At 39.0% G+C, this 27,369-nt stretch overlaps 1 protein-coding gene across 1 annotated transcript in view; it reads right to left on the bottom strand.

Annotated features, from left to right (window-relative positions):
* Nucleotides 1-24,642, bottom strand: part of LMNTD1 (lamin tail domain containing 1) — an 80,709-nt gene extending 56,067 nt beyond the window's left edge. The window contains exons 1-4 of the mRNA XM_040234575.1: nt 24,335-24,642; nt 19,636-19,696; nt 11,301-11,419; nt 3,812-4,047 (exon numbers count right to left, since the gene is read on the bottom strand). Of these exons, the coding sequence (XP_040090509.1) occupies nt 3,812-4,047; nt 11,301-11,362 (298 nt within the window). The 5' untranslated portion in view covers nt 11,363-11,419; nt 19,636-19,696; nt 24,335-24,642. The remainder of the gene's footprint in view (nt 1-3,811; nt 4,048-11,300; nt 11,420-19,635; nt 19,697-24,334) is intronic.
* Between the last annotated feature and the right edge of the window lie 2,727 nt (nt 24,643-27,369).

Genomic DNA, 27,369 nt, shown 5'->3' on the forward strand with positions numbered 1-27,369 from the left:
AAAGAGTAAAAGGACCCAAAGCTACTATCTTTATTCCTTGCTTCCATACAAAACAATGTTCTTATATACTTTACTGTCACAGTCAAACTCAATGACGATAGTTAGAAACTTTAAACCAAAGTCTGTAAAATAACCAGTAAGTGATTATTTTTAGTGACACTCAGTTCTTAGAGATTTTTTCAGTTATCTTAAAACTCTCAATCACCAGCATAATTATAATTTAATTAAGTTGTAGTAGAAGCAATGTAAGTTTTTGAGTAGATAAAACATTTTTGAGTCTCTCAAATTTGGATATGTACAGTTTATTCTATTTCATAATTAGCTCTTCTCCCCAAATTGCTATGCATAAATTAAAGTCTCAAATGAGTTCTTTCCTACCAATGGTGTATGTTTTGCCAGGCAGACTTAAATTTCCTCTAATCAACTGAAATATTGTATTAGGAAGATAAAGTAATACTTAATCAGATTCTAATGTTCTCTTGGAAATTTACTCTTTTAAAATTCTCAATACTAAGATTCAAACATAAAATGGGTTTCATTATTTTGCATAGAAGGAATCATGCTGGATAAATCTAATTGTGTATCTGCAGAGAGAAACATTACAGAGAGACATCATGATGAAACAGAGCACTGTGTCTTGGATTTAGACACACTTGTATCCCAGCTTTGTTACTTACTGATTTAAGTCAAATAATTTAAACCTTCTAATTCTCGGTTTTCTTGAAAATAAAATAAGGATAATACTACCTTGTGTGAGGCAATGTGAGGATTGCAGATAATATAGATGAGTGTCTAGCATTTAGCACGTACTCAATAAATGATAGCGATTGTTGTAGCACAGGGACTTTGGCTAACATGACCCTGGGTCCAAAATCATCAAAGGATTAAGACAATCTAGGGTGTGGAGAAGGAAATGGCAGCCCACTCCATTGTTCTTGCCTGGAGAATCCCAGGGATGGGGGAGCCTGGTGGGCTGCTGTCTATGGGGTCACACAGAATCGAACATGACTGAAGTGACTTAGCAGCAGCAGCAGAGTGTGCTTTATCTTCTTGTGTCTTTAACAAAACCAAAGCAAGGCGAGATATGAAAAAAATAAAAACACATACTTCCTAAAGAGGATTCCTTAGGGGATTTTGTTTAGAAGAAATACTTGGAATTAAATTAAATAATTCCTATTCAAGTGAGTATTTGCTAAATTTTTAAATTCCTTTGAAGAAAGAGACTATCTAGCATTGTTAACAGCTCATCTTGAGGGATGAAAATCTTTGTACTCTGAAAGGGAAGAAGACACATAGATCTTGGGTTCCAATTATCATCTCATCTAGAAATGAAATGGACCAAAGGCAAAACAAGTCTTGGGAAACTCAGATACCCATCTTCAGATCAGGATCTACAGTAACTGAAGGAAAGACTCTATCCCAGCACCACTCTCATCTTGCAAGGGGAAACCAATATATTTATTTTTCCCTTCATACTAAGAAGTGCTGCAGTTCAACCCAAATAGAGAACAAACAATGATACAGTGCCAAAGGATGAGAAATATTACCTCCTTAGACAGAAAATGTGTATTTTTACTTTTACGCATCGAGATACTGGTCATTGCTCAAGGTCAGTGTGAACTTAGGAGGCTGCTTTGAAAAATGTACCTTAGGCATACAAACATTGAAGCACAGGGAATACAGCAATAATGGCAGAAGGTCAAAATCTTGTATGACACTGTGTCAAAATCTTAAGAAGATATCAGGAACAAAGTGAAATATAGAGGTTGTAGATGTGCATAGAATGGTAGGGGAAAATGAAGACATCAGGTAGTCATGGGTGTATTTGTGCTAACAATCTTGAAATTTGTTAGTTGAGGTAATGCAAACCTCAAATTTAGCCTATTCTATGAGAAGGTACAGATACGTTCAGATTCACAACTAACTTTACTGAGCACATTTATTATGTGCTAGGTGATTTTCATAAATATCTCATTTAATACTTAGAATAGCCCTTGAAGTTGATATTTTAACCTGCGTTTTGTGGTTATGGAAAATGAGACTCAGAGATACCAAATATCTAAACTAATGTCTCATGTAAAGATTAAAGCAAATTCTCATTCGAGTGGGAATGAACTAATTTAATTCCAGATGTTTCATGTTGTAGGTTTGAACCAAGGTTTTCGGTTTCCAAAGACAGTAGTCTTTTCATTAAACGCTGAAAACTCAAAGTTCCTCAAACACAGTGAGGAACATACACCTCATAGTGTGAACACTGCTGAGTGCATTGCGGCAACTGTCAAAACTTTACTGTCATTTTCCTTGTTTCCAAATGACTGTTTCTCCCTTTCTCTACACCATTTTATTACACACTTTGTATTTCTTCTTTCTCTTAGCTGTCTTTCCTTCTGTAAGCCATAGATCTATAGCACAATATGGACAATATTGTTAATCTTTCTGGTGGCATTCAAAGGAAAGGCAGTTAATGCCATACAACAAAACTTTCAGTTATCCAGCAATTCTAGATCATCTAATTGGTGAACCCATGAACCATTATGACAACATAAGATACTTTAATCATAGAGATGATGTGTTTGGCCACATATATTTACGTGACCTGAATATGACTTCCAGTGCTAGAATCAATGGTGAATATAGTTAAATTATTCTGCATATGGCATTAAGAAATGAGGATACTGGAGACATTCTGGAAAATTCTTAAAGAGATGGGAATACCAGACCACCTGACCTACCTCTTGAGAAATCTGTATGCAGGTCAGGAAGCAACAGTTAAAACTGGACATGGAAAAACAGACTGGTTCCATATAGGAAAAAGAGTATGTCAAGGCTATATATTGTCACCCTGCTTCTTTAACTTGTATGCAGAGTACATCATGAGAAACACTGGGTTGGAGGAAGCACAAGCTGAAATCAAGATTGCCGGGAGAAATATCAAGAACCTCAGATATGCAGATGACACCACCCTTATGGCAGAAAGTGAAGAGGAACTCAAAAGCCTCTTGATGAAAGTGAAAGAGGACAGTGAAAAAGTTGGCTTAAAGCTCAACATTCAGAAAACGAAGATCATGGCATCCGGTCCCATCCCTTCATGGCAAATAGTTGGAGAAACAGTGGAAACAGTAACAGATTTGATTTTGGGGGGCTCCAAAATCACTGCAGATGGTGACTGCAGCCATGAAATTAAAAGATGCTTACTCATTGGAAGAAAAGCTATGACCAACCTAGACAACATATTAAAAAGCAGAGACATTACTTTACCAACAAAGGTCCTTCTAGTCAAAGCTAAGGTTTTTCCAGTAGTAGTATGGATGTGAGAGTTGGACTATAAAGAAAGCTGAGTGCCAAAGAATTGATGCTTTTGAACTGTGGTGTTGGAGAAGACTCTTGAAAGTCCCTTGGACAGCAAGGAGATCCAACCAGTTCATCCTAAAGGAGATCAGTCCTGGGTGTTCTTTGGAAGGACTGATGCTGAAGCTGAAACTCCAATCCTTTGGCCACCTGATGTGAAGAACTGACTCATTAAAAAAGACTCTGATGCTGGAAAGATTGAAGGCAGGAGGAGAAGGGGACGACAGAGGATGAGATGGCTGGATGGCATCACCGACTTGATGGACATGAGTTTGAGTAAGCTCTGGGAGCTGGTGATGGACAGGGAGGCCTGGCGTGCTGCAGTCTATCAGGTCGCAAAGAGTCGGACACGACTGATCTACTGAACTGAAGACAAATAATAAAACATCATTCTGACTTCGAGGCATATAATGACTCAAACTATATGCTTTAAAAACACTTAAAAAGTTTGTGTTTTGCTTACCCAAGCTGTTTTCTGAGTTGGAATGGGTCCCTAGAGCAGGTTGAAGAGGCTTTGGTCCAATTGTCGATATAGTTGCTCCACTAACTTGAGGGCTAGACAGACAGTAACTGAGAGGGATTTCATCAGAGAATGACCGTGAATACGGCAGTGTCGTGCTATCTGAATCTGTCGACGTTGGAAAGAAATGCACTAAAGATGGCAGTTTCTTTGGGAAGTCGTCCCGTGAGTCTTCTGTTCTGCATACAAAAATGAGTATAACAAAGTGAGACGGTCAAAATGATAGACTATGAACACAAGAAGCATTCACTGTTACTATTACTCCAGTTTTTGCTTTTCAAAGGTATTATGCAACTACAGAAGAGTATCTTATATTTTTAATTTTAACAATCTGAATAAAACACTTCAGTATCAAGTCAAGCTTTTCTTTTTTCTATTTAAAAATCAATAAACTCCTATTTCAGATAGCTTTACAAAAGTGTAAAACCTGAAAGAAGAAAATAAAAATTATTACAATCCCACCAACTAAAATTTTTACCATTTCCTTCCAGGCTTCTTATTTTTATTAAGAATGTTTAAATTGAAATACAATTGATTTCCAATATTATATTAGTTTCAGATATACAACGTACTGATTCAATATTTTTTCCTTCCAGGACTTTTTTTCCACTCAAAATTGAGACTCTATAAACCATTTATATCCCACTTTTCAGTTCAGTTAAGTCACTCAGTCCTGTCCGACTCTTTGCAACCCCAGGGACTGCAGAATGCCAGGCTTCCCTATCACCAACTCCTAGAGCTTGCTCAAACTCATGTCCATCAAGTCATTGAGGCCATCCAACTATTTTATCTTCTGTGGTCCTCTTCTCCTCCTGACTACAATCTTTCCCAGCATCAGGGTCTTTTCCAGTGAGTCAGTTCTTCCCATCAGGTGGCCAATATTGGAGCTTCTGCTTCAGCATCAGTCTTTCCAATTAACATTCAGGACTGATTTCCTTTAGGATTGACGGGTTGGATCTCCTTGCAGTCCAAGGGACTCTCAAGAGTCTTCTCCAACACCGCAGTTCAAAAGCATCAATTCTTCTGCGCTCAGCTTTCTTTATAGTCCAACTGTCACATCCATACATGACCATTGGAAAAACCATAGCCTTGACTAGATGGACGTTTGTTGGTAAAGTAATGTCTCTGCTTTTTCATATGCTGTCTAGGTTGGTCATAGCTTTTCTTCCAGGGAGTAAGCATCTTTTAATTTCATGGCTGTAGTCACCATCTGCAGTGATTTTGGAGCCCCCCCCAAATCAAGTCAGTCACTGTTTCCACTGTTTCCCCATCTATTTGCCATGAAGTGATGGGAACAGATGCTACGATCTTAGGTTTTTTAATGTTGAGTTTTAAGCCAACTTTTTCACTCTCCTCTTTCACTTTCATCAAGAGGCTCTTTAGTTCCTCTTTGCTTTCTGCTATAAGGGTGCTGTCATGTGCATATCTGAGGTTTTGATATTTCTCCTGGCAATCTTGTTTCTAGCTTGATTCCAGAAGCTCCAATATTGGCCAACTGATGGGAAGAACTGACTCACTGGAAAAGACGCTGATGCTGGGAAAGATTGTAGTCAGGAGGACTTTATCCAGCCCGGCATTTTGCATGATGTACTCTGCATATAAGTTAAATAAGCAAGGTGACAATATACAGCCTTGACATACTCCTTTCCAAATGTGGAACCAGTCCGTTGTTTCATGTCTGGTTCTAACTGTTGCTTCTTGACCTGCATACAGATTTCTCAGCAGACAGGCAAGGTGGTATGGTAGTCCCATCTCTTGAAGAATTTTCAGTTTGTGTGATCCACACAGTCAAAGGCTTTGGCATAGCCAATAAAGCAGAAGTAGATGTTTTTCTGGAACTCTCTTGCTTTTTTGATGATCCAATGGATGTTGGCAATTTGATCTCTGGTTCCTCTGTCTTTTCTAAATCTAGCTTGAACATCTGGAATTTCTCAGTTCACATACTATTGAAGCCTTGTTTGGAGACATTTGAGCATTACTTTCCTAGCGTGTGAGATGAGTGCAATTGTGTGGTAGTTTGAGCATTCTTTGGCATTGCTTTTCTTTGGGATTGGAATGAAAACAGATTTTTCCAGTCCTGTGGCCACTGCTGCACTTTCCAAATTTGCTTGCATATTGAGTGCAACACTTTAACAGCATCATCTTTTAGAACTAGAAACAGCTCAGCTGAAATTCCATTACCTCTGCTAGTTTTGGTTGTAGTGATGTTTTCTAAGAGCCACATGACTTTGGACTCCAGGATGTCTGGCTCTAGGTGAGTGATCACACCACAGTGGTTATCTGAGTCATGAAGATCTTTCTTGTATAGTTCTTCTGTGTATTCCTACCACCTCTTGTTAATCTCTTCTATTTCTGTTAGGTCCACACCATTTCTGTCCTTTATTGTGCCCAACTTGCATGAAATGTTCCTTTGGTATCTCTAATTTTCTTGAAAATATCTCCAGTCTTTCCCATTCTATTATTTTTCTCTGTTTCTTTGCATTGATCACTGAGGAAGGCTTTCTTTTTCTTTTTTTTAATGCTCTTTGTGTCTTGTTTTTTTTTTTTTAAATTTAAATTTATTCATCTTAATTGAAGGCTTTCTTATCTCTCCTTGCTATTCTTTGGAACTCTGCATTCAGATGAGTATATCTTTCCTTTTCACCTTTGCCTTTTGCTTCTCTTCTTTTCTCAGCTATTTGTAAGACCTCCTCATACTACCATTTTGCCCTTTTGCATTTCTTTTTCTTGGGGATGGTCTTGATCACTGCCTCCTGTACAATGTCATAAACCTCCATCCATAGTTCTTCAGGCACTCTATCAGATCTAATCCTTGTACCTATTTGTCACTTCCACTGTATAATTGTAAGGGATTTGATTTAGGTCATACCTGAATGGTCTAGTGGCTTTCCCTACTTTCTTCAATTTAATTCTGAATTTGGCAATAAAGGGTTCATGATCTGAGCCACAGTCAACTCCTGGTCTTTTATTTTTGCTGACTGTAGAGAGCTTCTCCATCTTCAGCTGCAAAGAATATAATCAAATTTTGGTATTAACCATCTGGTGATGTCCATGTGTAGAGTTGTCTCGTGTTGTTGGAAGAGGGTGTTTGCTATGCAACTGCATTCTCTTGGCAAAACTGTTAGCCTTTGCCTTGCTTATTTTGTACTCCAATGCCAAACTTGCCTATTTTCCAGGTATCTCTTGACTTCCTACTTTTGCATTCTAGTCCCCTTTGATGAAAAGGACATCTTTTTTTGGTGTTAGTTCTAGTAGGTCTTGTAGGTCTCATCATAGAACTGTTCAACTTCAGCTTCTTGGGCACTAGTGGTTGGGGCATAGACTTGGATTACTGGGATATGGAATGGTTTGCCTTGGAAATGAACAGAGATCATTCCGTCATTTTTGAGACTGCACCCGAGTACTGGATTTTGGACTCTTTTGTTGACTATGAGGGCTACTCCATTACTTCTAAGGGATTCTTGCCCACAGCAGTAGATATAACGGTCACCTGAATTAAATTCACCCATCCCACTTTCATTATGTATTATATCTCCCCTTTCCATTAACATGAAAAAACATGATTATCACTTCTGTTTAATATATCATTGTTTACTATACCTTTTCCCTTTAATTTCTCTTGTTGTTTGATTGTCTTGCATTTATAAAGAATATACAGTTAATGTATGCTTTCAAATACATGCTACAAATTAATAACTACAAATAAAGCTCACATGTATACATGTGTGTGTATTTGTGTATGTGTGTATGTGGATGCTGAAGGTAATAGCACAAAAGAGAGAAGAAAAACTTACTCTTCAGGCATTATTTTTGTAAGTAAATCTTACTATGAATAAAGAAATTTTTTTTGTAAATATAAAAGTATAGTATGCATTGATTTAAACAAAGTCCCTAAACTACAATACAGATATTTTATGAGTAAAACAATATTTTCATGGAGTAGCTCATGAAAAAGCTTATGACAACTGCATTTTATGACTCACATTGAGGCTCTCAGTAACCTCAAAGCAATCCATGTGCCTGTGACTGTGTGTGTTTTTAATGCAAGGTCCTGGAGTCCCATCCTTTAGCTCTGAAAAACCAGATTCATGGACAGCCTAAGCCCCGCCTTCCTGGGGGCCACACGTCTATAAGTTATGAACCAAGTGTTTTGCCTCTACACACCATCTCTATTTTGATCTCATTTTCCAGAGTTCCCATAATGTTATTTGAGCCAGTACTGTTTTGTTTTTGTTTTTCCAAATCTTTATATAAGGGAACAAAGGCCGGAAACTTCCTAATCTGCCATCTTTCTAGTGTTACTCTCAATCTCTTTGTTTACCAAGAGGTAGTCACAACTGTTTTATTCTATAATTGGTAAGTTCCTTCATCAGAAATGTTATATATCTGGAGAGCTTTCTACTCAAAATCAGACTTCTCTAAGTGTCCTTCTCACATGGCACAGATATCTCAAGCAACTTTAAAAAAGAATTAAATAGCATTGGCAGCTGCATTATTACTCTGCATGCTAACTTGCTTTAGTCATGTCCAACTCTGTGCGACCCTATGGACTGTAGCCTGCAAGGCTCCTCTGTCCACCAGACTGTCTATGCAAGAATACTGGAGTGGGTTGCCATGCCCTCCTCCAGGGGATCTTCCCAACCCAGGGATCAAACCTGTGTCTCTTGTGTCTCCTGTATTGGCAGGTGGGTTCTTTACCACAGTGACACCTGGAAAGCCTGCATTAGTCCTGTGCAGTACTTAAAAAGCTTCAGCACAGGCCATTCCACTGGCTTCCCAACCACTCAGCTTTCATCAAAGAAGCTCTAACCCATGAAGACACCCTCTTGAGTATGACAGGGGCGGTAATGAAAATGAGACTACAGAGGTCTATTGTCAAATCACAAGCATTTCATCTCTGTCTAAAATGAGACAGATCATATGACATAATTTTTCCCTGACACTGTCTAGAATAAGCAGGAAAAGGACCTTTCTCTTTCAAAGTTCTTTACATCTGGGTTTCATTACAGACAACTGACTATATCTTTTCAGCATGTTCATTTTATAAGCTCCGATTTTTTTTCTTCCTTTGGTAAAACAATTGCATTTCCAAATAAATTTAATTCCATGAAAGATTCCCAATGAGCTTTTGCAAATGTTGTGATCAAAGAAATCTGGTCTAGGGTCACAGAGGGGTTCTTATTTTTGTAGCTGAACAAGAAGTTTCTAATGGCAGCATGCACTGTTGGAACAGCTAAAACATTTCAGGAAGAGATGAGCATGGGGCAGCCCACTGTTAGAACCCTGCCTCACAGACCTATTAGACTCCTTTTGGAAGATGAGAGACTTTTCCTGGTGCTTGGTTAGGTTTCCCTTTCCCATGTGGAATTTTCCAAGCCCTTACTTGGTATTTTGCTTCCTCTGTAACTAGTTAACACTAAAGCAGAGGTAGTTATAAATATTCAATTCCAGCATTTCAATGTTATTTCAATGCGGCATTGGTCATATTGACAAGAGTTATTAATATTTCTCAGATGACCTCTAAGAACAAATATTTTAAAAATGGACTTGAACTGATCAGTAAACACAAGACATCTAAGTCCAAAGTAACATTGGCTTTAAAAATTGTGTATATTCAATATTAAAGATCATTTAACCAGACCACCTGACCTGCCTCTTGAGAAACCTATATGCAGGTCAGGAAGCAACAGTTAGAACTGGACATGGAACAACAGACTGGTTCCAAATAGGAAAAGGAGTACATCAAGGCTGTATATTGTCACCCGGCTTATTTAACTTCTATGCAGAGTACATCATGAGAAACGCTGGGCTGGAAGAAGCACAAGCTGGAATCAAGATTGCTGGGAGAAATACCAAGAACCTCAGATATGCGGATGACACCACCCTTATGGCAGATAGTAAAGAGGAACTCAAAAGCCTCTTGATGAAAGTGAAAGAGGAGAGTGAAAAAGTTGGCTTCAAGCTCAACATTCAGAAAACAAAGATCATGGCCTCTGGTCCCTTCGCTTCATGGGAAATAGATGAGAAAACAGTGGAATCAGTGTCAGACTTATTTGGGGGGGCTCCAAAATCACTGCAGATGGTGACTGCAGCCATGAAATTAAAAGATGCTTACTCCTTGGAAGAAAAGTTATGACCAACCTAGATAGCATATTGAAAAGCAGAGACTTACTTTGCCAACAAAGGTCCATTTAGTCAAGGCTATGGTTTTTCCAGTGGTCATGTATGGATGCGAGAGTTGGACTGTGAAGAAAGCTGAGCGCCAAATAATTAATGCTTTTGAACTGTGGTGTTGGAGAAGACTCTTGAGAGTCCCTTGGACTGCAAGGAGATCCAACCAGTCCGTTCTAAAGGAGATCAGCCCTGGGTGTTCTTTGGATGCTAAAGCTGAAACTCCAGTACTTTGGCCACCACATGCGAAGAGTTGATTCATTGGAAAAGACTCTGATGCTGGGAGGGATTGGGGGCAGGAGGAGAAGGGGATGACAGAGGATGAGATGGCTGGATGGCATCACCGACTCAATGGACATGAGTTTGAGTGAGCTCCGGGAGCTGGTGTTGGACAGGGAGGCCTGGCGTGCTGCAATTCATGGGGTCACAAAGAGTCAGACACGACTGAGCGACTGAACTGAAGTGAAACATTTTTAATTGGAGGATAATTGCTTTACAATAGTATGTTAGTTTCTGCCATACATCATCATGAATCAGCCATAGATATACATATGTCCCCTCCCTCCCAGCTCTCTAGGTTGTCACAGAGCACCAGGTTTGAGCTCATACAGTGTCATACAGCAAATTCCCACTGGCCATCTGTTTTACATATGGTAATCTACGTGCTTCCATGTTACTCTTTCAATTCGTCCCTCCCTCTTCTTCTCCCACTGTGTCCACAAGCCTGGTCTCTATGTCTGTGTCTCTGCTGACACTCTGCAAATAGATTCATCAGAACCATCTTTCTAGGTTCCATATATATGCATTAACATATGGCTGTTTTTCTTAAAGATCATTTTTTAACAAAACATTGGAAAACAAATGCTGATGCTGTAGTTGATAAAATGATTTACATTAGTGGTAAAAAACAGAGAGCTGTAATTTTAACATCCTCCTAGATATTTCCTAAACTAAAATTCTCCAGCAGTTCTCTGTTAGTAAAGTAGTTTTAAAGAAACTGTCTGCCAATTACTTTAACATGTTTAGATATGAGTTTTGGAAACTCTACCAGGTCTGATATGATGGAGAACTGTCTAGGTGAATTTTTCTATTACTCAGGGACTAAACATTATAAAACAGTGGTTGAGGAAACTGTAGTATGTTATCATTAATTTTAAGAGATTTGTAGACTTGATTCTAGTTCTATTTTATAAGCCGTTTTGAAATAAAAAGGTCAAATGCTCCATCCTCATCCTCTGAAACTCATTTGTGACTTTCTTACTGTGCTTGAGTCTCCATCTTATCTTCTGTCTCATGGACCCCACTCTGCAGCACCACCGGCATTTCCTGAATAGTTTCTGAATCTCTGGCACTGGCTGGAATACAAGAATCTTTTCTTTTCTGGAAAAATAAATTATGGCATTAGACAATGAAGAGAACTGAGATTCAAGGCAGATTTGCTTATTCAAGTGACCTCACTTGTTAATCTAACTACCTTAAAGCACTCTCCAGACATCATGATTTCTTCACCAAGCTGATGCCAGGATTCTAATGTGAGTGTGTAAGTACCGACATAGCCAATACTGATACTGGCTAAGAATGTTAAACAAATCAAGATGAAGGTGTGCAGCACTCACTGGAAGCAGCTCAAGAGACAGGGCGGTAACCCAGCAAAGCTACCTTTATGATTACAACTTTCACATCTGGCCGACCCTGCCTGTTAGAACACTATGAGGTAACGTCTCCATAGTTACAAAGTTCCAGCCTCTGAACAATTGCTGTGTTAATATTGTACCTGCTTTGCAGTTTGCACACATCAAATGACGTAAATTGCTTTTAAGAGAGCCATTTCTCTTACCAGGCAAATTTTGTCATCAAAATGTTTGTTATCCTATTTTGCCTTTCTGAGGGTTAAAGCTAGTATGCAAATCTGGGGGGAGTTACTCACTGTTCTGGGGGTAGGGGGGTTGGTTCATTTGTTTTGACAAATGCTTTTTGAAGACATGGCAACAACTAGGCAGCACAAACAGAAAATGTGTATATTTTGAGGCAAAAAGAAACCTATTGGTGGAAATAATGAAACCAAAGCCAGGAGTTCTAAATTCTTCTCCTAGTTATTCCAGCGATATGATTTAGAAGAGATCACTCAGTTAAGATTCTTCCTTGAGTAAAAGATCCACATTTAATGTGTCATAATAATAATGGCATGGGGATACAATTAACACACATGGAAGTACATAATTGTGCATAGTAATAGATATATCAATGATGATTACTGGATGAGTGAGTTCATTCAATAGATATTTAAACAAGCATTTACTATTACCAGGAACCATCAAGGTACTATGAACAAACAATTCCTGCCTCAAGGAATAATGATAAAATATCTCCTAATTTAGATTAGAAAATAGCTTCCATCTTGGAACGATGCATAGTATGTAAATATCAATACAAAGGACAATGAAGAAAGTAACTGTTTTAATAAAAGAAAAAGGCAGGAAGTATATCACATAATGATACAAGTAAACTTGAGGAGAGCAAAACATTTGACTATATTTTCTTCATCTCAGAGATGAAGGGAAATTCCTTATTAGACTTATAGGCCAATTATATCAACACAAAGAGATTTATAAATTTATATTTATGTTCAGAAAAGAATTAAAATGCATTTATTACTTTTTGCCACCATCCCAGTTTCCTTACCTCTTCCTATGGGGATGGTTTCCTAGCTATTAAACAATTTTGTACTTGAACTACATATATTCCCATGATGTCATTATGATATCATTTGTTTTATCAGAAAACCTATTCACATTTTCCAGTATTGTTTGGAGAGACAAAAATCTGCCAATGGAGAAAAATGTTGAAAAGCTTTAACACTGTGAAGGTTTCAATAGTTATTCCTCACACAAGACGTTTTCTTTATCTACTTCCCAAGCTAGAGCATATATGCAATTCAAATCAATTTCCTCTTTTGCTGCTTCTCAAACTAAGCCAGTAGTTTTCAACAGGAGATGAAGTGAATCACAGGGAATTTTGTGAATATGAGGGGACATTGTTCAGGCTCCTCTGTCCATGGAATTCTCCAGGCAAGAATATTGGAGTGGGTAGCCATTCCGTCCTCCAGAGGATCTTCCAGGGACTGAACCTGGGTCTCCCACATCACAGGCAGATTCTTTGCCGTCTGACCCACCAGGAAATCCCATGAAGGGACATTAATAGTAGTCCTAAAGATTTGGTGGGTTGCTACTGGCATTTAGTGGACAGGATCCAGAAATGTTAGACTTTCTACAACTTGGCAGATAATCCTCCTTGGTAAAGAATTTTCCCATGTACCATCCGACTTGCTAGACGTTCATGGAGATGAAAACTAATTTATAATTATCTGAGTCTAAAGCCCAACTCTGTGTTATATATAAGTGAAAAATATTTTTGTACATTTTAATATTTTCCAGAAAGTAACTAGGCATTATTTACAGTGAGGGAAGATTATAGATTGGTTTGTTCAGACCTTTTCCAAAAGTTGTTCATCAGTTGGAAAAACTAAATCATCAAAGGCAATATCACTTGGTGTGTTCATGTGATATAACTTATCTGACATAGGTAATAACAGTAGCAACAACAATAACAAAATCAACATGAATCTGATGAATCTTCTAATTTACATAAAATATAGAGAACAGAAGAGCACGTTAGCTAATAGATCAAGATATTTAAAAGGCAACCTGTGTAATTTGTGGATATAACTTATACCTGAATTCAAGCAAACTAAAAAATGCAAGACATTGGAAATTTAAGTACACTGGATACTTAATAATATTAAGGACTAACTGTTAAATATTTAAGGTGCATTATGGTATTATGTACAGAAAAAAATGGCAACCCATTCCAGTATTCTTGCCTGGGGAATCCCATGGGTAGAGGAGCCTGGTGGGCTACAGTCCGTGGGGTTGCTAAAGAGTCAGACACGACTTAGCAACAAAACAGTCAACAATGGTATTATGACTGTATTTTAAAAAAAAGATTCCTTGTTTAGAGATACATCCTGAAACATTGTAGATAAAGTGATATGATGTCTAGCTTTGCTTCAAAATAATGCAGAAAGTAGGGAGTGGATGGAGTTGTGGATGAAAAAGAGGGCAATGACTTGTAATTGTTGAAGCTGGGTAATGGGTCCACGGAGGTTTGTTATACATTTTATTTTTTCTATAAATTTTGAAATTCTCTGTAGTGAAAAGGGAGGGTCATCTGGGGACGTGTAGACTCTGCATTCATTGGAAAGCCAGATACTGAAGCTTCGGTCACTCGATGTGAACAGCTGACACACTGGGAAAGTCCCTGATGTTGGGAAAGATTGAGGGCGAAAAGAGAAGAGGGTGTCAGAGGATGAGATGGCTGGATGGCATCACCGATGCAATGGACATGAACTTGGGAGACAGTGAAGGACAGGGAAGCCTGGCGTGCTGCAGTCCATGTAGTCGTAGAGTCAGACACGACTGGGCAACTGAGCAAGAACAGCAACAGACTCCTTACATTGCTAACATCATCATCATGGCTGTCTCTAATTCAGGAAGGACAGAGGCAAGTTAGAGCTGAAAGGGAAAAGCAAAAACACTGTTTGTGAGGTTCACCAGCCTCACACAGGTCCTTTCACTACAGCTCTGGAAGATGGGAGTCTCCCCGTTTGAGGAAGTGGCAGTCCAGAGAGATGAAAATCTCTTCCAAGGTTATATGGCTGCTGGATGGCTGAGCCAGGATTTGGTCTCACATCCGTTTCTTACAAAATCCCCTTCACTCTACTCCCTGTTTCTCTGCTGTAATTATTGTCCAATAGCTTCCTAACTCTTTCCATGGTAACTGCATAACTACTTCTCTGCCCCTGAACCAGCTCAGTCCTGATCTTTCTCTTTGCTATGGTCTCAGATCACTCTCTCCCATCGTCCAGACTCTGCGTCATTTCTCTTTGGCCATATCCTCTACTGGGAAGACATCAGAATTTTGCATGAGAAATTGAAAGAGTATATATAGGGCAAAATAAGATGACGATAACCGAGTTTTATATTGTGAGCTTTTACCTTGATTAAGAAAAAAATACATATTCTGTAATTAAAAAATAGGCAAAACATTATATGTCCATAATTTTTTAAAAGTTGAAAGACACAAAGAGCTGGCTTTATGCACTCTGGTCTTCTGTTTCCGCATACGGAGAACATTTGCACAGTAGGAGATTTTGATTAAATCAGTAATATAAATAAAATGTGCGAATGAAGGTAGTATATATAAAGAGAATTTTCTTCCCCTCTCAGACCATGGATGGAAATTTCCAAATTGAGTATCATGTAATTGAAGATTACAATTTAAAACATGATTTTGCTCCACTATCTATGATTCAAAGAATTTGTATATATAGGGATACACTTTCACATTTGCACTCATATTATAGTACAAATTCCTATTGTAAAGTATTTTGCTAGTCTAAAAATGTGCTTTATTGTTTCATATCCTTCACACAAATCCGCATGTAATAACATAACTTTGAACAGAGATGCTATTATTTCACCTTGAAGTCAGGGTCACGTGAAGGTCCTGCTGGAGGTGTTCACAGGAAAAGACAGAGGGCCAGTTATTGGGAGTTTCAAGTTTCAGATATCTTGCTCTGAATACCTTCATGACCCGTCCCAATCAGAAAATTCTACTGCCAAACAACACTAAGAACTCAGATTTGCTTACACGATACTAAATGTCAAACAATAGCTTGAATCCTCAAACATTCATATCAGTTTCAGCAACAGTTCATAAATAACTACATAGATACATGTAATTACATGTAAAATAAATAAGTACATATACTGAGGCTCAGCCTTTATCCACGAATCATTTCTATCCACGTTCTTTGGAGGAATAAAATATCTATTCTGAGAAAGGGCATCTCAGACTTGTTCAGAAGGGCAGAGATTCAGAACATATGCTCTTATTTGCAGAACATTTTCTTTGTTAAATATTTTCAAAAATACAGATCAATACATTTTTACTTCCTCTACACCCTAGTTTTATAAATATATTTACTAGCAAAAAGAAATGCACCTATATTATTTGGATATCATATAAACTCACAACTACCAGCTCACACATCTTAAAATAAAATATATCACCCAACACAGTGTTCAGCCAAGAGCAAATGATTGGTTTTGAGATTTCCTCTTCATAGGAATTTGCAATTTCATTTTCTTCTCTCATCTACTGGCAACCTTAAGCAGGAAAGTGGTGTCTGGAGACAAGGACTTGTGAAAAATGATTGGAGAAAAAATTTGAATTGAGAATATGTGATCCATTAACATTTTTCCTTTGCAAACAGGGTAAAGGCAATCATTCAGTATTACAGTCAAACGCTTGCTCTCTACAGCTTGGAACACTAGTGCCCCTTAGGAACAAGTGTGAGTAGCCATGGATTAAAGGAGTATGAAAGAGAGTTATTAGAAACCTGAATATGGGCTCTGCCCATGGCGTTAGGCACAAATATAAGACTGAATGGAGCCTCTCCTAACTCAGTGTGGAAGCACATTCAGGCAAGAAGGGGCTTCAATCCTGACTCACCCCTTCCTCCTTGGTTAGGGCACACATAGCAAATGTTATCTGTGGTAGCTACTCTCAGCATTATTCATCATTGATGATAATGATGGCAATAGGTGGCAATAAGGGGTACAGTTTACTAAGGATGGATCAGTTACTCTTGAGAAATCCCGTAAGAATACTAGATACGTAAATGAAGATGCTTTCATTATTGTCAGAAGAATAATTTTTGAGAAGTATCTTTGTTGTCATTCAGTTGCAAAGTTGTGTCTGACTCTTTGTGACCCCGTGGACTGTAGCATGCCAGGCTCCTCTGTCCTCTATCTCCCAGAGTTTGCTATTGAGTCAGTGATACTATCTAACCATTTAATTTGAAGTATAAACAAATGTAAATCAGTAAATTAAATGTAAGTTGTTTAGCAGCTTTTCTCCTCCTGTGCTAATGAGACAAAGAAACTGAGAGGATCCTAAGGATAGAAGAACCCTGAGGTTTGTATTATGTCTTTTGCAAGAGAAGGACACTTCTGACCTTCACTACAAACAGAAAAAAAATTTCTGGGGTGGATAATACTGTGCTTGAAGCTATCCTGTGTCATTTGTTTGAGACCCTGTATATAAGAAAGAGGGGAGAAAGCAGACATCTGAGATGGAATAAGAAAATTCCTGCAGTGTTAGCAAACAGAACTCCCTGAAGACCTTTGGCCACGTGTAGATTAGTCTGCAGAAGAAAGACAAGCTGGACATCTTTACATGCTGGAAATTTTCTTTGGCTATTCTATTATTCTTAGTTTTATGGTTACTGTTCTGTGTTCATGTTTGTCTCTCTGTTAATTTTCAGAGTGAATGCTTTTACAAGTCAGAGCCATAATTAATACTGAATACTACTACTACTGCTAGCTATCATTTAACATGCATTTCCTATTTGTGTGATGTATATTATAGGTTTACCAGGTGGCACAGTGGTAAAGAATCTGCCTGCCAATGAAGGAGACTCAGGAGATGTGGGTTTAATCCCTAGGTGGGGAAGATTCCCCTGGAGGAGGAAATGGTAACCCACTCTAGTATTCTTGCCAGGAAAATCCCATGGACAGAGGAGCCTGGCAGGGCTACAGTCCATGGGATCACAAAGCGTCAGACAAGATATATTATTTTCCATCTTTCACAGATGAGGAAACCAACAGAGCAGTCAGGTAACTGCCCAGAGTCACACAGCAGAACCAAGGCCAGAGTTCAGATCTATTTGAATTTAGGGACTGCATTTTTCATCATTACACTTCTTTCCCTGAAAAATATTGAGCACCACTGGTTATAAGACAGCTGGACAGATACTTTATAATATAAATGGATGACAGATATGTTCCTTGTTCTTCTGGAATTTATTCTTTTGGTGGGACAATAGTATCTGTGAATATGAAAAAAAATAATGCTTACAGAATGTGATAAAAATCAAAGGATAGTTCTGTTAAGAGCTAGAAGAACTCAGAGAAGAATTAGTAGGAAAGCCTTTACAGAAGAGATGGGATATGCAATATGTATGGACCTCAAAGGATAGACAGGATTTTGAAAAGCAGAGAACAGGAAGGAAGATATTATTTTATTCTTTCATGCATGCATTCACTCAACAGAGACATATTAATTATTTGTTGTGATCTGACAGTATTGAATGTACTTTTTCTGCGAGCATCCAAATCTGGGATAGGCATGGTGTTGGCATATTAATGGCTGAGGCAGAGATGACCTGAGTGTGCAGTGCTAGGTAGAGTCAGATACATAGTGGAGACCAATCAGAGAGGGCTGTGAACCCAGGCCAAGGAGCAGAATACACTCTCAGTATGCACAACATGGGTTTCCCTGGTCTCTCAATGGTAAAGAATCCACCTGCCAATGCAGGAGACCCGGGTTCGATCCCTGGGTTGGGAAGATCCCCTGGAGAAGGAAATGGCAGCCCACTCCAGTATTCTTGCCTGGAGAATCCCATGGACAGAGGAGCCTGCTGGGCTACAGTCCAAGGGATCACAAAAGGGTCGGACATGCCTTACGGACTAAACAACAACAATGTCAATAGTTAGATTAATTACAGAATATTTCCTTAGTTGACATGACTGACTTGATGGACATGAATCTGAACAAGCTCTGGGAGTTGGTGATGGACAGGGAGGCCAGGGGTGCTACAGTCCATGGGGTCACAAAGAGTTGGACACAACTGAGCGACTGAACTGAACTGAACAGGATATTTCAGGGGTTTCTTGCTTCTATTTGTATGTAAGAGTATGTGTGCTTTCTTTTCCTTGTTTGGATTCATAGGTACTCTATTCCCGATCAAATTTCTTTGCTGGATTTATGTATTACAAATATATTCTCTCAGATTATAATTTATATTTTCACTCTCTGAAAGATGCATTTTATGAGTAGAGTATATTTGTCTATCCTTGTGCCATTACACTGTCTTAATTAAGGTAACTTTGTAGTATACTTTGTGTTGCTGTTTTAGTCGCTAAGTTGTGTCCTACTCTTTGAGACCCCCATGGACTGAAGCCACAGGCTCCTCTGTCCATGGGATTTCCTAGGAAAGAATACTGGAGTGGGTTACCATTTCCTTCTCCAGGGGATCTTCCCTCATCTCCCCATTGGCAGGCAGATTCTTTACCACTGAGCCACCTGCAAAGCCCCAGTATTGTATACAGGTCTTTCAAAAAAATTTAATAGTATCATTACCTTTCTAGATTATTTTATTTCCATGTGAATTTTTAGAATAATCTTGTCAATTATGGGTTTCCCTTGTGGCTCAGCTGGTAAAGAATCCGCCTGCAATGCGGGAGACCTGGGTTCAATCCCTGGGTTGGGAAGATCCCCTGGAGAAGAGAAAGGCTCCCCACTCCAGTACTCTTGCCTGGAGAATTCCATGGACTATGCGCTCCAGGGAGTCACAAAGAGTCGGACACAACTGAGCGACTTTCACTTTCACTTTGTCAATTGTAAAAATACCAGCTTAGATTTTGTTTGGGGTTGCACTGACTGTACGGATCAATCTGGAAAGAATGGATTACCTGCAATCTTCCTTTCTGGTAATAGTCTTGTCAGGTTTTGGTATGAAGGTTATGCTGGTCTCTGAAATAAAAGCAGAAATAAACAAATGGAACTTAATTAAACTTTACTCAGCAAAAGAAACCATAAACAAAATGAAAATACAGCCTATAGAATGGGAGAAAATATTTGCAAATGACAATAAACAAAGTGTTAATATCCAAAAATATATAAACAGCTCATACAACTCAAAATCAAAAAACAACCCACTAAAAATGGGCAGAAGACCTGAATAGATATTTTTCCAAAGAATATGTACAGATGGCTAACAGGTACATGAAAAGATGCTCAATATTGCTAATTACTAGAGAGACACAAATCAAATCAACAATGAGCTGTTGTATTACATCCATAAGAATGACTATCATTAAAAAATTTACAGATAACAAATGTTGGGAAGGATGTGGGGGAAAAGGGAACACCTGTACACTGTTGGTAGGGAATGTAAACTGGTTCAGTCACTGTGGAAAACCACATGGAGGGTTCTCAGAAAACTAAAAATACAACTATCAGATGATCCAGCAATTCCACTCCTAGGTATGTATCTGGAAAAGATGAAAACACTGATTTGTAAGAATACATGCATCCCAATGTTCCTAGCAGCACTATTTACAATAGCCAATGTATGGAAGTAACTCAAAAGCCCAAGAACGGATAAAGAAGATGTGTTATATATACATATATATATATATATATATAGAGAGAGAGAGAGATACACAAACACACACACACACACAATAGAATATTACTCAGCCATAAGTGAGCTTCCCTCATAGCTCAGTCAGTAAAGAATCCACCTGCAATGCAGAAGTCTGTGCAATGCAGGAGACCTGGGTTTGATCCCTGAGTTGGGATACTATATTACCTGTACGTGGAATCTAAAAAAATAATACAAATGAATGTATGTAGCAAAACAGAAACAGACTCACTGATTTGGAAAACAAACTAGTGGTTACCAGTGGGGAAGAGGGGTTAAAAGGTAAAAACTACTATGTATAAAATAAGTAAGCATCAATAATACATTGTACAACACAGGGAATTATAGCCATTACATTGTCCAAAAAAAAGAAAAGAAAGATTATGTTGGTCTCTTAAAACAAGTTGGTAAATGTTTTCTCTTTTTCCATTGCTCAGGATTGGCATTATGATTTCCTTATGTTCTGTGTAGAATTTATTCATGAAATATTTTGGTTCTGGATTTAACCTACTGGGTAGTAATAGTTATAGGACTGATTATATTTTCTATTTCTTCTTCATTGATTTCTGGTAAGCTGTGTTTTCCTATAGTCTCTTTGATGTTGGTGGAATCTATGATGTTATCTCCTTTTCATTACTAACACTGGTTATTTGGCTCTTCTATATATTTTTTCCCTCATTAATTTGCTCAGTCTTTTTAAAGAACCAATCACTGGCTTTTGATTCTCTTTATTATACATTTTAAAATTTGCTTTGGGTTCAGTTTTCTATTATTTTTGTGAATACTTGAGATGGATGGTTAGATAATTACATCATATTTTAATTTTCTAATATAGGCAGAACTTTATTCTATAAATGTTACTATTCAGTATTTTCATTGTCATTTATTTAAATATGTATTTTTAAATTTACATAGTTTTTTTAGATAGCTGTTGCTTAATTTCCAAACATATAAAGATTTTCAAGTTATTTTTTGTTAGTAAGTCTTAATTAAATCCCTCTGTGGCCAGAGTTCATACTTTGAATACTTTATTTGAAATTTTATTACCTCATGGCAAGCATATGGTCCATTTTTGTGAAGTTTTTTTATTGCTTTTGAAAAAAAGTGCATATTCTGAATTTGTTGAGTATAGGGTTTTATATGTCTCAATTAAAGTAACAGCAATAATTGTGTTATTTTTATCTTCACTGGTTATTTCCTACTTATAAAAATTACAGACAGTGAAGATTCATCATTATTTTTTGCAGATTTTGACTCTATTTTGCCTTCCTACCAACAGTGTGAAAGGGTTCCCTTTCCCCAGCATCTTCACTAACACTTGTTATTGCTCGTCTTTTTGACAAAAACCATCTCCAGATGCGAAGTGATATCTCATTGTGGTTTTGATTTGCATTTCTCCGATGGATTAGTGATGTTGAGCATCTTTTCACATACCTCTTGGTTGTCTGTATGTCTTCTTTGGGAAAATGTTTATTCAGGTCCTTTGCCCCCATTTTTTTTTTCTAGATTATATCTATATGTGTCTCTGTGTGTGTGTGTGTGTGTGTGTGTGTGTATATTGGAGAAGGAAAAAGTGAAAGTGTTAGTCATTCTGTTGTGTCCACCTCAGACTATAGCCCGCCAGGCTCCTCTGTTCATGGGATTCTCCAGACAAGAATACTGGAGTGGGTAGCCATTCCTTTCTCCAGAGGATCTTCCTGACCCAGCGATTGAACCCAACTCTCCTGGGTTGCAGGCAGACTCTTTACTGTGTGAACCACCAGGGAAGTAAACGGCAACCCAGTCCACTATTTTGCTCGGAAAACACCATGGATGGAGGAGCCTGGTGGCCTACAGTCCATAGGGTCGCCAAAGAGTCAGACACAAGTCAGCAAATAACTAACAACCATATATATCTTTCCCTATTGAGTAGTGTAAGTTCCTTATATCTATTATTTCTAGTGTTAGGCACCTGTCTTGTTTCCTCATATTTTTGAGTACTCTTGATTAACAATCATAGTTTATGAAAAAAATTATAGATCTAATTTAGACCTAAGATGATACATTCCTTTCAGTTCAGTTCAGTCGCTCAGTCGTGTCCGACTCTTTGCAACCCCATGAATCGCAGCACGCCAGGCCTCCCTGTCCATCACCAACTCCCAGAGTTCACTCAGACTCATGTCCATCGAGTCAGTGATGCCATCCAGCCATCTCATCCTCTGTCGTCCCCTTCTCCTCCTGCCCCCAACCCCTCCTAGCATCAAAGTCTTTTCCAGTGAGTCAACTCTTTGCATCAGGTGGCCAAAGTACTGGAGTTTCAGCTTTAGCATCAGTCCTTCCAAAGAAATCCCAGGGTTGATCTCCTTTAGAATGGACTGCTTGGATCTCCTTGCAGTCCAAGGGACTCTCAAGAGTCTTCTCCAACACCACAGTTCAAAAGCATCAATTCTTCGGCACTCAGCTTTCTTCACAGTCCAACTCTCACATCCATACATGACCACAGGAAAAATCATAGCCTTGACTAGATGACCTTAGTCGGCAAAGTAATGTCTCTGCTTTTGAATATGCTATCTAGGTTGATCATAGCTTTCCTGCCAAGGAGTAAGCATCTTTTAATTTCATGGCTGCAGTCACCATCTGCAGTGATTTTGGAGCCCAGAAAAATAAAGTCTAACACTGTTTCCACTGTGTCCCCATCTATTTCCCATGAAGGTGATGGGACCGGATGCCATGATCTTCATTTTCTGAATGTTGAGCCTTAAGCCAACTGTTTCACTCTCCTCTTTCACTTTCATCAAGAGGCTTTTGAGTTCCTCTTCACTTTCTGCCATTAAGGTGGTGTTATCTGCGTATCTGAGGTTATTGAGATTTCTCCCGGCAATCTTGATTCCAGCTTGTGTTTCTTCCAGTCCAGCGTTTCTCATGATGTACTCTGCATAGAAGTTAAATAAGCAGGCTGACAATATACAGCCTTGACATACTCCTTTTCCTGTTTGGAACCAGTCTGTGGATCCATGTCCAGTTCTAACTGTTGCTTCCTGACCTGCATACAGATTTCTCAAGAGGCAGGTCAGGTGGTCTGGTATTCCCATCTCTTTCAGAATTTTCCACAGTTTATTGTGATCTGATGGCTGGGGACACAGAAAGTCCCTATTAGCTTAGTTAATTTAATTAGGACTTACAACAGTTTGGAGCTGGGTTTCTGTTTCAGTGAAGACCTGTCTCTGTCTGGTCAATTCTTACACCCAGGTTGGACTTTCAAGGTTCCAACAAGAATCTAGAGGGAGATGTTACTAGTTATTCTCTTTGCTGGGCCTTGAACTCCAACTTTCGTCCTCTGTATCCATAAATCTCTAAAATCTCTGTTTATTCTCTCAACCAATTCTTCCTAAAATAACCTGACAAATTTAGGGCAAATCTGACTTTACAGATTAGTTATCTTTCTGCGTCTTTTTCTTTCTTCTGGATCTTGGAAACACAATGCTTGACTGACTTGATAGCATTTTGGTGTCTTTAGTTCTATTAAAATTCCCCAGCTTTTCTATTTGTTTTCAGTAGGAGAATTAGTCCAAATTACCTGGTAAGCCCTTACTAAATCCTGCTTCTCATATTGTTTAAATAAAATATTTGTATGTCTTTTGGCTCAACTCTTTGCAATATATATGGGAGTCAACAAAAGAAATATTCCCCTTGGTATTGTGCTTAGACAAAAGAACTGGTCCTATAGCTTATAGGTTCCATGACAAATTCAAGGTGAGATTCAATTTATTTTGCTACTTGGCAATTTTTATTTGGCCTCATTATCTAGTTTTTCTTTCTTTCTTTTTTTTTTTTTTTTTAGCTACTTCACTCTTTCTGCTTTCAGAGTGTTATGCAAATTTAATTAGAAAAATGCCTGTAAAAGTTCTTTGTAAATATTTAAAGAAAAATGCATGTATAAGGCAGTATTACTATTCTAGACTCATAATCATTTATCTTGTAAAAACCTTGTGCACATAGATTAGCAGCACTTCTGAGAAGGTCTTGGTGAACTGTCCTCTGCAGAAGTGTTGTGCTTCATTGAATGATGACAACTGATTTAATCAGACCTTCTCCTGGGAAGAAGGATCACAAAGTAAACAAAGCATAATGTTCATCTGCATGTGAAATAAGTAAGATTAAGTAACGTGTCAAAATCATACACCTTATGCTCCATGGGAAAGGTAAAGCTAGCCCACAGCAGCATAAATTGAATCCAGGACCCTCTTTAATCCCACAGCCTAAAATAGAAGCAATAAGACACTGAAGATTAGAGAAAATTTTTTCAAAGACAACACTTCAAAGATTTGAAAATCAAAAAGAAAAACGTCTCTCATCTCTGAGTTTCTCTGCTCAGAGTTCCTTCCCCACCTCTCCTTCTCTCCTTCCTTCCACAGCAAGTACCTTTGAGGGGAAAAAACTATATTGCTTTCATTTCCCTACTGCTCACTCATGTTACATCCACTGTGGTATGATTTGTTCACTCATGCATAAGTCATGCTTGCTCTTGGGGGTCACAACCACCTTCTAGTAGACCATCTGATGGTTTTATTCCTTCTCTGTTTCTGTATAGCATCTGTCATTCTCTCCTGCCCTCCTTCCCTCCAAATTCTTGTCCAGCTCCCCTTCCTCCTCTTTTTCTCCACCTTCAGAGGATCCCTTTGTGTCAGCCCTTGGATCTTCCCTCTGTTTGCTTTTTCCCTTTCCCATTTCCTTCAACAATTTCACTAAAAAAACAACAACAACAACAACAACAACTTGCAACCATTGTATCTATTTAGGGGCTTCCCAGGTAGTGCCGTGGTAAAGAATCTGCCTACCAATGCAGAAGATGCAAAAGACTCAGGTTCAATCCCTGGGTCAGGAAGATCCCCTGGAGGAGGAAATGGCAACCTGCTCCAGTATTCTCGCCTGGAAAAATGACACAGACAGAGGATCCTGGCAAGCAACAGTGCAGGGAGTTTCAAAGAGCTGGACATGACGGAGCACACACACATTGTGTCTTCATGACTTTAAAACCTCTTGTTTATGCTCTCCTCTTAAACTAATCGAGCAATTTCAACTGCCTACTGATGGTTTCAGATTTTTCCAACCCTACTCAGTTCAGTTCAGTTCAGTTCAGTTCAGTTCAGTCGCTCAGTTGTGTCCGACTCTTTGCGACCTCCTGAATCGCAGCACGCCAGGCCTCCCTGTCCATCACCATCTCCCAGAGTTCACTCAGACTCATGTCCATCGAGTCAGTGATGCCATCCAGCCATCTCATCCTCTGTCATCCCCTTCTCCTCCTGCCCCCAATCCCTCCCAGCATCAGAGTTTTTTCCAATGAGTCAACTCTTCACACGAGGTGGCCAAAGTACTGGAGTTTCAGCTTTAGCATCATTCCTTCCAAAGAAATCCCAGGGTTGATCTTCAGAATGGACTGGTTGGATCTCCTTGCAGTCCAAGGGGCTCTCAAGAGTATTCTCCAACACCACAGTTCAAAAGCATCAATTCTTCGGTGCTCAGCTCTCTTCACAGTCCAACTCTCACATCCATACATGACCACAGGAAAAACCATAGCCTTGACTAGACGGACCTTAGTCGGTAAAATAATGTCTCTGCTTTTGAATATACTATCTAGGTTGGTCATAACTTTTCTTCCAAGGAGTAAGCGTCTTTTAATTTCATGGCTGCAATCACCATCTGCAGTGATTTTGGAGCCCAGAAAAATAAGTCTGACACTATTTCCACTGTTTCCCCATCTATTTCCCATGAAGTGATGAGACTGGATGCCATGATCTTCGTTTTCTTGTTGAGCTTTAAGCCAACTTTTTCACTCCCCTCTTTCACTTTCATCAAGAGGCTTTTGAGTTCCTCTTCACTTTCTGCCATAAGGGTGGTGTCATCTGCATATCTGAGGTTATTGATATTTCTCCTGGCAATGTTGATTCCAGCTTGTGTTTCTTCCAGTCCAGCGTTTCTCATGATGTACTCTGCATATAAGTTAAATAAGCAGGGTGACAATATACAGCCTTGACATACTCCTTTTCCTATTTGGAACCAGTCTGCTGTTGTTCCATGTCCAGTTCTAACTGTTGCTTCCTGACCTGACCCGTAATTGTTCTAGAATTAATGAGGGCTTCCCTAGTGGTCCAGTGGCTAAGAATCTGCCTTGCAATGCAGGGAACACCGGTTTGATCCCTAGTCTGGGAATATCCCACATGCCATGAGGCAACTAAGCCCAAGTGTCACGATTGCCAAGCCTGGCCTCTGGAGCCTGGGAGCCACAACTACTGAAGCCACGTGCCTAGAGTCCACACTCTTCAACAGGACAAGCCACCACGAGAAGTCCGCACACCTTGACTAGAGAGTACCCCCACTCTCCACAACCAGAGAAGGCCCATGCACAGCAACAAAGACCCAAACAAAGCACAATCAAAAATAAAAAATATATATATATATATATTTAGAATAAATGAGAACTCAGGCTGGCAGTAAATATCAGTTACCTTCTCTGTAAACAAACATGGACTGGAAGTAATATAATCCTTTGACTTCTTTATGCCTGATGTAAGGGTGCTTTGAAATTAACAGATCCTTAGAGAGGTGGAGAGCCTAACATTTCAGTCTTCCACTGAGAGACCACAAAGCTCCAGCCAGAAGACTCTTTGGCTGATCCTTCCATCTAAGTCTCTGATGCCCAATTTTTATACCAGTTTGTCTAGTGATAGAATGGGGATTAAAAGTCAACTTCGTACCCTGGGAAACTGGTAACTAGCAGTGGGGGCAGAACTGGCTGTGCTGTGCTCAGTTTCCCAGTCGTGTTTGACTCTTTGTGACCCCATGGACTGTAGCCCACCAGTCTCCTTTGTCCATGGGGATTCTCCAGGCAAGAACACTGAAGTGGGTTGCCATGACCTCCTTCAGGGGATCTTCCCAACCCAAGGATCAAACCCAGGTCTCCCACATTCAAGAGTCTTCTCCAACACCACAGTTCAAAAGCATCAATTCTTTGGCGCTCTGC

This window comes from Oryx dammah, unplaced genomic scaffold (assembly GCF_014754425.2).
Source record: "Oryx dammah isolate SB20612 unplaced genomic scaffold, SCBI_Odam_1.1 HiC_scaffold_29, whole genome shotgun sequence".
NCBI lineage: Eukaryota > Metazoa > Chordata > Mammalia > Artiodactyla > Bovidae > Oryx > Oryx dammah.